Source organism: Carcharhinus amblyrhynchos, chromosome 25 (genome assembly GCF_965287045.1).
Source record: "Carcharhinus amblyrhynchos chromosome 25, sCarAmb.v2.hapA, whole genome shotgun sequence".
Taxonomy (NCBI): Eukaryota; Metazoa; Chordata; class Chondrichthyes; order Carcharhiniformes; family Carcharhinidae; genus Carcharhinus; species Carcharhinus amblyrhynchos.
In genome coordinates this window covers 6,098,005-6,111,538 of record NC_137348.1, presented here as the reverse complement: position 1 = coordinate 6,111,538, position 13,534 = coordinate 6,098,005, and the positions used below count along the sequence as shown (strand labels likewise).

General features: G+C 46.1%; 1 protein-coding gene across 1 annotated transcript in view; it reads left to right on the top strand.

Annotated features, from left to right (window-relative positions):
• The window catches only part of col27a1b (collagen, type XXVII, alpha 1b), a 576,392-nt gene that overhangs the window by 249,207 nt on the left and 313,651 nt on the right, over positions 1–13,534 (top strand). Inside the window, exons 14-15 of the mRNA XM_080211775.1 lie at positions 5,380–5,424; positions 11,468–11,521. Coding sequence (XP_080067901.1) covers positions 5,380–5,424; positions 11,468–11,521 — 99 coding nt within the window. The remainder of the gene's footprint in view (positions 1–5,379; positions 5,425–11,467; positions 11,522–13,534) is intronic.

Genomic DNA, 13,534 nt, shown 5'->3' with positions numbered 1-13,534 from the left:
GAAAATATCAGATAGTTGCCATTATTTGGTGGCACAATGGTTAGCTGCCCCACAGTGCCAGGGACCCAGGTTCAAATCCAGCCTTGGGTCACTATCTGTATGGAGTTTGCACATTCTCCCCATGTCTATGTGGGTTTCCTCCCACACTCAAAAGATGTGCACGTTAGGTGGATTGGGGATGCTAAATAAACACTTAGTGTTCAAGATGGGTAGGTATTTCACAGTAACTTCATTGCAGTGTTGCTGTAAGCCTACTTGTGACACTAAACCTTAAGGTTAGAGGGATTAGCTGGGTAAACAGGTGGGGTTATGGGGATGGGGCCTGGGTGGGATTGTTATCGGTGCAGGCTCGATGGGCCAAATGGCCTCCTCCTGCCCCGTAGGGATTCCATTCGATGAAAACCAGGTCAAACTTTGGTCTTTCTCGCTTGCCTTGTGGAGGCTTACAGGCAAGTTCCGTTTTTTGGGCTTGCTTCCATCTCTAGAATTGGATTGTTGGAAAAATGCCGGAGGAGAAAATGTGAGGATGGTGAGAATGATGGAGAAGAGAGAATGGAAAGAGGAGAGGCAGAAACTTCATTTCCCCAAATTGTTTAGGATTAACATTCAAACAACATCAGTATTCCTGAATGCCTGAGTGACTTTATTAATGTAATGCTGCTATTAATTGGAGCAACTGTAGCGTGTCATCTGAATAGTCACAAAGTTTACAAGCAAAAGAGAAAGGAATCTACATGAGGAAGATTTGTATTTATATTAATCCTTATTGTGTTTTCAGGACATCCGAAAGCACTTCAGGCCAGAACTTTGTTGCAGGGAATTTCTGGCCTAATTCTCTTAAAAAAACTGAAGGAAACGTAAATTAATTTCACAAAGGCAATATATTTCAGTTTTTAAGACGTGGATAAAATTTACCTTTCAGTCATACAAGGCAAACAAGACATTAATCTCAGCCGGGGGAGTCATCCAAAAGGTCAAATAACACAGGCTGGAGTTGAAGACCGTGCCAAAGGTCCAAGGCCCTGAGCCAAAATTCATTACAAAAAATAAAGAATTAAGAAAATTACAGCCCGGGAACAGGCCTTTCGGCCCACCAAGCTCATACTGACCATGCTGCCCGTCTGAACTAAACCGCACCCTTCTCCTCCCCCCCCCCCTCATCATTCTGGGGACAATATCCCTCCATTCCCATCCTATTCATGTATTTGTCCAGAAGCCCCTTAAAACTCACTATCGGATCTGCTTCCTCTACCTCCCCGGGCAATGAGTTCCAGGCACCCACCAACCTCTGTGTAAAAAAAACTTGCCTCATACATCTCCTTTAAATCTTGACCCCCGCACCTTAAACCTGTGCCCCCTAGTAATTGACTTTTCCATCCTGGGAAAAAGCTTCTGACTATCCACTCTGTCCATGCCCCTCATAATCTTGTAGACTTCTATCAGGTCTCCCCTCAACCTCCATCGCTCTGGTGAGAACGAACCAAGTTTCCCCAACCTCTCCTCATAGGTTATGCGCTCCATACCAGGCAACATCCTGGTAAATCTTTTCTGTACCCTCTCCAAAGCCTCCACATCCTCCTGGTAGTGTGGCGACCAGAATTGAACACAATATTCCAAGCATGGCCTAACTAAGGTTCTATAAAGCTGCAACATGACTTGCCAATTTTTAAACTCAATGCCCTGGCTGATGAAGGCGAGCATGCCGTATGCCTTTTTGACTACCTTCTCCACCTGCATTGCTGCTTTCAGTGACCTGTGTACCTGTACACCCAGATCCCTCTGCCTATCAATATGCTTAAGGGTTCTGCCATTTACTGTATATTTTCTATCTGTATTAGACCTTCCAAAATACATTACCTCACATTTGTCCGGATTAACTTCCATCTGCCATCTTTCCGCCCAAGAGTCCAACTGATCTCTATCCTGCTGTATCCTCTGATGGTTCTCAACGCTATCCGCAAATGTCCGCAAACTTGCTAATCAAACCAGTTACACTTCCCTCCAAGTTATTCATACATATTACAAACAGCAAAGGTCCCATCACTGATCCTGAGGAACACCGCTTGTCACAGCCTTCCATTCTGAAACACACCCTTCCACTGCCGGCCTCTGTCTCCTATGACTGAGCCAGTTCTGCATCCATTTTGCCAGCTCACCTCTGATCCCATGCAACTTTACCTTCTGCATCAGCCTACAGTGAGGGACATTGTCAAAGGCTTTACTGAAGTCCATGTAGACAACATCCACTGCCCTACCCTCATCAATCATTTTCATCACTTCCTCGAAAAACAGTTATATTTTTCTGATATCTAAGGCACTCCTTCCAATTAGCTTAGACTTGATTTCATTTCACATTAGTATGTCAGTCCAATACATGGTGGACATTCAGCCAATTATGAAACACTGTTTGACTCAACGCTCTTTCATTTATTAACTCAACAACTGGATACCTTCCCCCCAGCACAGGTAACTTCCTTGTTGCTATGCTTCTGCAAGGATGTTTCTATTCAAGAACCTTTGAGTGATGGATTGGGCTATGTTCACAATCATTTGTAGTTTATGTGGTCTCGGGTAGGGCAGGAGCCATACCAAGCTGTGATACAACCAGAAAGAATGCTTTCTATGGTGCATCTATAAAAGTTGGTGAGAGTCGTAGCTGACATGCCAAGATTTTCAAGAGGCCAGAATTGGTGCCGATATTTTGGAAGGCTGTGTGGCTAGAGAAGATCAGAGATTGGGGAGAGGATTTGAAAACAAAGATGAGAATTTGAAAGTTGAGAGGTTGCCATAACAGGGGGCATTGAAGGGTTAGCAATCATAGGAGCACTGGGTAAATGGGATTTAGTTAGGACAGGGGTAACAGAGTTTTAATGACCTGAAGTTTACAGAGGGTAGGAAGGAAAGCCGGCCAGGAGTGTGAGGGTACAGTCTAGTCCAGGAGTGACTGAAGCACGCATGGGGGTTTGAGTAGATGATGAGCTGAGGCAGGGCTGAACTTGGGCTGTGTTATATGGTGAAAATGAGAAGCCTTACTGGCCACCATTTCCACTTTGGGCAGAAGCATGCATTCGAGAAAATATTAATGTCCAAATGTTTTCATTTTAAAAGGTTCAGGACCCAAACATTTCCTTGGGTTCCTTTCGGGTCCAATCCCAGCGATTTCTTCCTCCAACCAGAAACCCCAGCCAGAATCATATAAATATTACAGAGCAGTCGAACCAATCAGAAGTGACGAGATAAGTAAAGAAAAACATCCAAATAAATTGTCCCTGCATTTAATTTAATGCTAAATTAATAAGTTGAAGTTTGCGATCCAAAGTTCAGTGAAATATCATTATCTTTTGGTACAAATTTCCCATGATTATTTTGTTAGTTTGTAACAAAGCAAAATTACATGCAGGGGGATTTAGTTGGCTTGTTACTGCATTTGCTTAACATAAAGCATCATGGAAATTAATCTACACAGGATTACAGAGGATCCACAGCACAGGAACAGGCCATTCACTGTGGTACCAATGTTCTGTGTACACCTCTGGTCACCCTATTATAGAAAGGATATTATTAAACTAGAAAGAGGGCAGAAAAGATTTACTAGGATGCTATCGGGACTTGATAGATTGAGTTATAAGGAGAGGCTGGATAGATTGGGACTTTTTTCTCTGGAGTGTAGGAGGCTTAGGGGTAATCATATGGAGGTCTATAAAATAGTGAGAGGCACAGATCAGCTAGATAGTCAATATCTTTTCCCAAAGGTTGGGGAGTCTAAAACTAGAGGGCATAGGTTTAAGGGGAGAGATACAAAAGATCTCAGGGGATGGTGAGTGTTTGGAACAGACTGCCAGAGGTAGCAGTAGAGGTGGGTACAATTTTGTCTTTTAAAAAGCATTTAGAGAGTTACATGGATAATATTTGTATAGAGGGATATGGGTCAAATATGGGCAGTTGGGGCTAGCTTAATGGTAAAAACTGGGTGGCATGGACAAGTTGGGCTGAAAGGCCTGTTTCCATGCTGTAAACCTCTGTGACTCTATAAGAATGTAAAACCATAAAATATAGGGCAAAATTAGGCCACTCGGCCCATCGAGCAACTGAATGAGAATAGACCAGGACTGGAATTCTCTAGCCGTTCAGCGAATGGAGATTTGGCTGGGCCCCTGTAATGACTTCAATCAGATCCTTGAGGTTGGCCAATTGGAATATGAACTCCTGGATTAAAGATCCAATTGATGGGCCAATCAGGGACTCTTTGTCTTGTATTTAACCAGAAGTGCCAGTTCCTCTGGCACCCCTGGAGGTAGACTGCTGACTGCGAGCACTCTTCGCTGTTCACGCTGGTGGGATTTTCCAGTCCCGCATCAGCGTACCACTCCGCCCCACAGCTTTCCCGCCAGCGTGGGGAGATATCAAAGGGAAATCCCACCGCTAGCAAACAGCGAGCCACCTCTCTCCAGCGGGTAACACACGACTGAGGAGGGGGCCGGAGAATCTCACCCTCAGTGTAGGCTGAGCTGCAGATACATCTTTAATTCTCATCACGCACTATGGACGTGTTCTCCCCGGAACTGGAAAATCCCACCCGAGGTCAACGAACCTTTGCGTGGTTCTCCCCTCGACTGCTATAATTCCCGCAGCGGGTGGGACAGGCCCATCCACCCCATCAAATTTCATTTACACTTGAGCAATGTTAATAAACTATTCCTTGTTTCACACGAAGAACAGTCAACGTCAGCATTAGTACGCCGGAAAAGCAAGATACCTTATTGAAATTACAGAGTTTTAGTGGCGTAGGAAAATAATTTTGAGATGGCAATGCTATAAATCGCAGTATGGGACAAAAAGAGCTAAGATTCAGCCTGTGTTGATACAATAACACACACACACACACACACACACACACACACACAAAGGCTGTAATTCAGTAAAAGTTTGAGGTTTGTTTGGCTTGAAATCAATGTCATTCCGGACCTTTATTTACAGGATTAAACCTCGCAGCTAACAGAAACATCCGTGGGACACAAGTTCATTATTTTATTTGGGATTCCTACGCCGGTCCGATTCCAACTTGCCACCAGCTACCCCGGCCCGAAAGCGCTTACAGTTATCTCTTTCACTGAAGGATTGCTGTAGTTCCACTGGTCGAGTGGAGGAAATCAGGGCTGCGCGCAACTGTGGGCCACTGCGGCTGGACAACAAGCAGGTCTCTGTTCCAGTGTTGAGTGTACGTGGCTGGGCTCCTTTGTAGATGGGAGCTGCAGATTGCACAGGCCAGGGAGGGGAACTGGATCTTCCGCCTTCAGCCTGCCCTTTAATAGATCTAGCCACTTTCAAACACGTATTTGTTCAGGAAAGAGCCAATAATTTTTTGATCTTTGCTTGCAGGGAGATTTGGGAGCCCCAGGACCTCCTGGCGTCCGTGGATTGGTTGTAAGTGTCAAACATTCCTTAGCCGTTCTAATGCTGCTTTTATCGCCTTCAGTTACGCTGCTCTGTGCACTCGCTTCTGTCCTGAAAATATACGTGGAAATATTACAAACTTGGAGAATAATACAGTCAGAAAAATTGCATGAATGTTCCATTGTATTCTGCTTCCAAATGCACAAAATGAAAACTGAATATTAAAATCATCATGTTTATTCGATAGCAGCAGGAATTCTCCAGCCCCACCCGCGACTGGGATTCTCCAGTCCCGCTGCGGTGCACTGAGTGCCAAATTCTCCGTTCTCGCTCGCAGTGGCAGCAGGTCCATGAACAGCCGCAGAATTCCAGCCAATATTTAATCATTACTGCTCAACAAAAAGTTATGCAAAACATAAGTTCTCAGAGCACGGCCTCACAGCGCCAGGGACCTGGGTTCAATTGCCGGCTTGGGCCAATCTGTGTGTGGAGTTTGCACATTCTCCCCGTGTCTGCGTGGGTCCCCCCCACCCCGGGTGCTCCAGTTTCTTCCCATAGTCCAAGAGACGTGCTGGTTGGGTGCATTGGCCGTGCTAAATTCTCCCTCAGTGTACCCGAACAGGCACCAGAGTGTGGCAACTGGGGGAATTTTCACCGTAACTTCATTGCAGTGTTAATGTAAGCCTTGTGACTAATAAACTTTTAGGGGCAGTCACGGTGGCACAGTGGTTAGCACTGCTGCCTCACAGCGCCAGGGACCCGGGTTTGAATCCCACCTTGGGTGACTGACTGTGTGTAGTTTGCACATTCTCCCCGTGTCTGCGTGGGTTTCCTCTGGGTGCTCCGATTTCCTCCCACAGTCTGAAAGACATGCTTGTTAGGTGCATTGACCCAAACAGGCTCTGGAGTGTGGCAACTCGGGGAATTTCACAGTAACTTCATTGCAGTGTTAATGTAAGCCTTACTTGTGACTTTAATAAATAAACTTTTAGGGGCGGCCATGGTGGCACAGTGGTTAACACTGTTGCCTCACCAGGGACCCTGGTTTGAATCCCAACTTGGGTCACGGTCTATGTGTAGTTTGCACATTCTCCCCATGTCTGCGTGGGTTTCCTCCCATACCCTGAAAGACATGCTGGTTAGGGTGCATTGACCCGAACAGGCACCAGAGTGTGGCCACCAGCGGAATTTCACTGTAACTTCATTGCAGTGTTAATGCCAGCCTTAACTTGTGACGCAAACAAATAAAGTTTTCTTTAAACTCGCTAAAGCCTACTAATGCTTTAGTCTTGAAATATCATTGGCATCTTTCTACTGGTGACTTCAGAATCGTCACAAGCACAGAAGGGGGCCAGGCTTCACACAGGCAGTCACCCGAGGCCAGAATCGAACTCGCGATCCTGGCGCTGGGAGGCAGCAGCACTAACCGCTGTGCCACTGTGCCTGCCATCAATTCTAATTGGAAAATAGCACTGTGAACATTCATAACGACACTCTTGTGCTAAATCTTAGCTGACTGCAACTCAGAACCTATAATTTTGAAATGTTATATCATTGCTGTCACTACTGTTAGTGTCCTTAATTCCCTTGGAACAGAACATTGATAAAGCAAACAACAATTATCTCATTTTCTTTTCATTATCTCCAGCTGGTTCTGTTTAGGGTTCTTCAAAAAGTATAATTATAACCAACACTACTCACTCATCTGCATAATTATGTTTTTAGACCTGAATAAATGAACTGCTGTATGCAGGACATCTTTTACACCCAGATTAACAGAAGTGCAGCAGTTTTTTTTGCGAATTAATGCAGTTTAGCTTTGGTTATATAAGCCCTCACAAGGCTAATGGCAAAATGCTTAAATAGTAACTTCATCACAGAGAGTTTCTTTTTTCCTCAAACAATAGTAAAAGTTCAAAGAGTAGGCTTACATTTACACTGCAATGAAGTTACGGTGAAAATCCCCCAGTCGCCACACTCTGGCACCTGTTCGGATACACTGAGGGAGAATTTAGCACAGCCAATGCACCCTAACCAGCACGTCTTTCGGACTGTGGGAGGAAACCGTAGCAAACCCACACAGACACGGGGAGAATATGCAGACTCTGCACTGACAGTCACCCAAGGCCGGAATTGAATCCGGATCCCTAGCGCTACAAAGCAGCAGTCCTAACCACTGTGCCACCCTTAACGCAAATTGAATCTTTTGCAAATGAAGTTTAAAGTTTATTTTTTGGTGTCACAAGTCGGCTTACACTAACACTGCAATGAAGTTACTGTGAAACTTCTAAAGTTGCCACACTCCGGGCCCTGTTTGGGTACACTGACGGAGAATTTAGCATGGCCAATGCACCCTAACCAGCACGACTTTCGGACTATGGGAGGAAACTGGAGCACCCGGAGGAAACACACGCAGACATGGGGAGAACATGCAGACTCCAAGCAGACAGTGACCCAAGCCAGGAATCGAACCCAGGCAGCAGGCAACTGTGCCACCGTGCTACCCAATAGATATGCTGGAAACTGTTTGGTCTAATTTAGCATCTAAAATGAGTGCAGGAACAGGACCCAAATCATGTGGGAGGGTTAATGCTCATTCTAACCATCATTAAATTGGATGGTTGGAATTATAGTTAAGATCAGTCAGAAAGCCTGGCTAAATATATACAAATTGGGTTCACATGATCCAATTGAGCCCAATCTCCCTGTTAAATGCCCCGTTTCAGTGTGTGCCTGGAGGGTACAATGGAGTCCTGGTTCCAGTTAAATGCAGAGCGTTAAAATTTAAAGACCTGGCACATTGGGGAACACATCTGGTCGTGCGCAATAAAGTTTTACAGCGAACCTTCGTTCACCGCCAGCGCTATTTTGCTCTCTACCCGTGTTGCCATTGTCAGTTCATTTATCCACTCACAAGCCCTGGGTAGGACACACTGGAGGTGGCTGCAGCTGGCAGTGTATAAAGGGGTCTGGCACATGTTTTTATTGTGGTTTCTCGTCAGCTTTGCGTCCTTTAAGGCTTCCAATATTTGTCATTATAGGTGATAAAAACATAGAAACTAGAAGCAGGAGGAGGCCATTCGACCCTTCGAGCCTGTTCCGCCATTCATTATGATCATGGCTGATCATCATATTCCTTATCCCAATCCCCCCACTTCCCCCTATATCCCTCGACCCCTTTGGCCCCAAGAGCGATATCTAATTTCTTCTTGGCCTCAACTACTTTCTGAGGTAGTGAATTCCACAGATTCGCCACTCTCTGGGACAGCATCGTGGCACAGTGGTCGGCACCCCTGCCTCACAGTGCCAGGGACCGGGTTCGATTCCCGGTTTGGCTCTCTGCCTGTGTGAAGTCTGCATGTTCCCCCCCCAGGGGCTCCGGTTTCCTCCCATACTCCAAAGACGTGCTGGTTGGGTCCATTGTCCGTGCTAAATGCTCCCTCGGTGTACCCGAACAGAGTGTGGTGACTGGGGGATTTTCACGGTAACTTCATTGCAGTGTTAATGTCAGCTTAATTGTAACACTAATAAATTTGAAGAAAATCTCTGGGTGAAGAAATTTCTCCTCACCTGGTGGAGGTGAGGTGAAAAGTACCTGGACGAGTACTTGGCACGGCGTAACATTCAAGGCTGTGGGCCAAGTGTTGACAGAGAATCATAGAATCCCTACAGTGCAGAAGAAGGCTATTCGGCCCATCGAGTCTGCACCAAGCGCCAATCCCACCCTGGCCCTGTCCCTACAATCCCACCTATTTACCCTGCAAACTCCCTGTCACTAAGGGTCAATTTAATATGGCCAATCCACCAAATCTGCACATCTTTGGACTGTGGGACAAACCAGAGCAGCCGGAGGAAACCCACGCAGACACGGGGAGAATGTGCAGATTCCACAGAGACAGTGACCCAAAGCTGGAAGTGACCCTGGATTTCCGGCACTCAGAGGCAGCAGTGCTAACCACTGTGCAACTGTTCTAAATCTTTTAACACAGTAAGAAGTCGGACATCACCAGGTTTAAGTCCAACCAATTTATCTGATAGTAAACTCACAAGCTTGCGGGGTTTGCCCTTCGTCAGGTGAATGGAGAGTTCTGGCCTCAGACAGAACATATAACAGCACAGACAGTTTACGGATTACTGATTAGAATGCGACGCCACCCTCCCAGGCAGCGCGTTCCAGACCGTCACGGTATTGGGCGGCACGGTGGCACAGTGGTTAGCACTGCTGCTTCACAGCTCCAGGGTCCTGGGTTCGATTCCTGGCTCGGGTCACTGTCTGTGTGGAGTTTGCACATTCTCCTCGTGTCTGCATGGGTTTCCTCCACGTACTCCAGTTTCCTCCCACAGTCTAAAGATGTGCGGGGTTAGGTTGATTGGCCATGCTAAGAAATTGCCCCTTAGTGTCCAGGGATGTGAAGGTTAAAGGGATTCGTGGGTATAATATGTAGGGATATGGGGGTGGGGCCTGGGTGGGATTGTGTTCGGTGCAGACTCGATGGGCTGAAGGGCCTCTTTCTGCACTGTAGTCACCACACTCTGGGTAAAAATGGTTTTTCCTCATATCCCCTGAAACCTCCTGTCCCTCACCTTGAATCTATATCCCCTAGCGATTGACCCTTCAACCAAGGGGAACACCTGCTCCTTATCCACCCTGTCCATGCCCTTCATAATCTTGTACACCCCGATCAGGTCACCCCTCAGTCTCCTCTGCTCCAACAAAAACAACCCAAGTCTACACAACCTCTCTTCATAACTTAAACGTTCCATCCCAGGCAGCATCCTGGTGAATCTCCTCTGCACCCCACACCCCTTCCAAAGCACTATGAATAAAACTCAGTACACACTTGTAACCCGAGTGTCATCTCTGCAGAGATCCAAAATATACAATTTCTCCCAGTGACGCAGACACAAAACCAATTCGGACAAAGCAGTGATAATGTGGTCATGATCTTAGTGGGAGATATTCATCCAACTCTCAGAAGCTTCAGATTTTAGAGTTGGAAGTTATTTTTCAATGTGGGTTTTAAGGAGCATTAATTTAGCCCGATTGGCAATTTAGACGTTCGTTGGAAAACCACGAAACATAATTGCTTGATGGTATCATGAGGGTAGAACGCTTTCATTCATAGAGTCAGAGAATCCCTACAGTGCAGAAAGAGGCCATTCAGCCCATCGAGTCTGCACTGACCGCAGCCCCACCCAGGCCCTATTTTTGTAACCCCGTGTATTTAGCCTGCTAATTCCCCTGACAATAAGGGGCAATTTAGCATGGCCAGTGCACCTCACCAGCACACCTTTGGAGTGTGGGAGGAAACCGGAGCACCCTGGAGGAAACCTGTGCAGACATGGGGAGAATGTACAAACTTCACATAGACAGTGACCCGAGGCTGGAATTGAACCCGGGTCCCTGGTGCTGTGGGGCAGCAGTGCTAAGCACTGTACCACCGAGCTGCCCCAAAATGTTGGAGATGGAAGCTTCATATAGCGGTAGAACTGGTAACAAGCTCTTGTGGCGTGCTATCAGAAAAGCTTTGTATTCATGCTGCTAATTAGAGGGATCACTGATACCACACACTGCTTAGAACCGTAAAATCCCTATGGCGCAGAAAGACGTCATTCGACCCATCAAATCCACACTGACTCTCTGACAGAGAATCTTACCCATGTCCTCTCTCCCGTCCTCCTCATAACCCTACACATTCACCTTGCCTAATCCATCTAAGGTATACATTTTGGGACATTAAGGGACAATTTAGCATGACCAATCCACCCAACCCGCACATCTTTTGGATTGTGGGAGGAAACCGGGGCACCCGGTGGAAACCCACGCAGACACGGGGAGAACGTGCAAACTCCACACGGATGGTGACCCGAGGTCGGGAATCGAACCCAGGTCCCTGGCGCTGTGAGGCAGCAGTGCCAACCACTTTACTGCCCTGTGTGTAGGAAGATGTGGGAATTCCATTTCCCAGTCGAACTGAAGGAACTGTTCTCATTTAATGTTTTTATTTTGCATGGCTGCTTTGCTCGATGTTGGTAAATGCAGACTTTAATTGACTCTTTCCTGTTCCGGCAGGGTGACATGGGGCTTGTGGGGAAGATGGGTTTGCCTGGACAGCGTGGACCAAAGGTGAGGTGGATTATCCCAACTTTTCGATTGTTACTAATCAAACCCTCTGTTGGATTATGTTGCTAGCCAGGGGCTGAAATTTCCTCCATCAATTACTTTTGACAAAAAGAGTTGCAATCTTTTCTATAAAGCTATTAACACACTAGTAGGTCGTATCAAACAGCGTGTTCCTTGGTTTGGTCAGAGTACAGACTGTACTTAACCAGCCAGTGCTTTACAAAACCCAATATTAAACCTCTACAGGTAGGTGTGATTCTGCAATTGGGCAGCACTTGCTGAACAATCCTGGGTGTGCTAATGGATACACTAACAACCATTTTAAAATAATCAGTTAAGCTCATAATGTGGCTCATTTACACTTGCTGGAAGTGACGTACGTTCATACATACGCACCAGTTCCCTGCAAAAGAAAAAGATTATGTTCAAACCCTGTGCCTTTTTTGATTTCCCAGAACCTTGGACAATCTATTATTTTCCATTGCTTTCTCCATGGCAACACTTCAGCCAAACAGATTTGACTTGCCAACCAGTCAGCACCCTTTTATCTTTTTAAATAAATTGTTGGGATCATTTGAAATTTGGTATTCCTGCATTTGTCCTGATGAGTGCAAAATGAAAAGCTTCGACAGCATGTCTCTTTTCAGCGGTATTAATCAGTTAAAGTTAAAATAGAAGCTTTCTTTCTGGGAATAAAGTCTGGGGTGTTGAATGCTGGTGAATCTTTCGATGTAAATAACAAATAGAAATAGAATCCCTACAGTGCAGAAGGAGGTCATTTGGCCCATCAAATCTGCACTGACAACAATCCCATCCAAGCTGCCCTATTCCCATAACCCCACATATTGACCCCGCTAATCCCTCTAATCTACCCATCCCGGTACACTAAGGTGCAACTTAGCATGGCCAATTAACCTGCACATCTTTGGACTTTGAGTGGAAAATGGAGCATCCGGAGGAAACCCATGCAGGCACGGGGAGAATGTGCAAACTCCAGATAGACAGTGACCCAAGCCAGGAATCAAACCCGGATCCCTGGAGCTATGAGGCGGCAGTGATAACCACTGTGCCACCGTGCCACCCACAATATTAAGAATAAATTAGAAAATTAAAAACTTTGACTACTTTATTTCGATAACAAACTTGTTTTTCCATAGTGCCAATAACATAATAAAACATTCACAGGAGCGTTACAAAGCAAAGTCAGACATCCAGCCACCTGAGCTGATGGGTGGCTAAAAGCTTGGTTAAAGGGGCACCTTCTAAGGAACGTCCTATAGGAGGAAGGTGAGATGGAGATGCTCAGGGAGGAAGTTCCAGAGCTTGTGTTTGGGAGAATCAGATGAACACAGATATCTCGCAGGGCTGTGGGACCGGAAGAGGTGACAGAGATAGAGGGAGCCACGGAGAGATTTCAGAACAAGGACAGGAATTTTAAAATCAAGGCCGATTTAGGTGAGCGAGCACAGGGATGAAAGTTGCTGCTGAGAATTTTAGGAATTTTGACCATGTGTGGTTTTAAAATGAATTTTCAAAGTCCAAAGATGTGCAGATTAGGTGAATTGGCCATGCTAACCTGCTACTGTCAATCTTAAAGTTTATTTATTAGTGTAGGCTTACATTAACACTACAATGAAAATCCCCTAGTCACCACACTCAGGCACTTGTTCGGGTACACTGAGGGAGAATTTAGCATGGCCAATGCACCCTAACCAGGAGGAAACCAGAGCACTCAGAGGAAACCCACGCAGACACAGGGAGAATGTGCAGACTCTGCACAGACAGTGACCCAAGCTGGGAATTGAACCCAGGTCCCTGGTGCTGTAAGGCAGCACCACTGTGCCACCGTAGCACCCAAGCTTCTAAACTCCAAAGAATATAGGCCCAATTCACTCAGTCTCTCACCACCGGACAACTTTGGATAGTCCAGTGGCACGGTAGTTAGTATTGCTGCTTCACAGCGCCAGGGATCCAGGTTCAATTCTGGCATCGGTCACTGTCTGTGCAGTAGTTGCA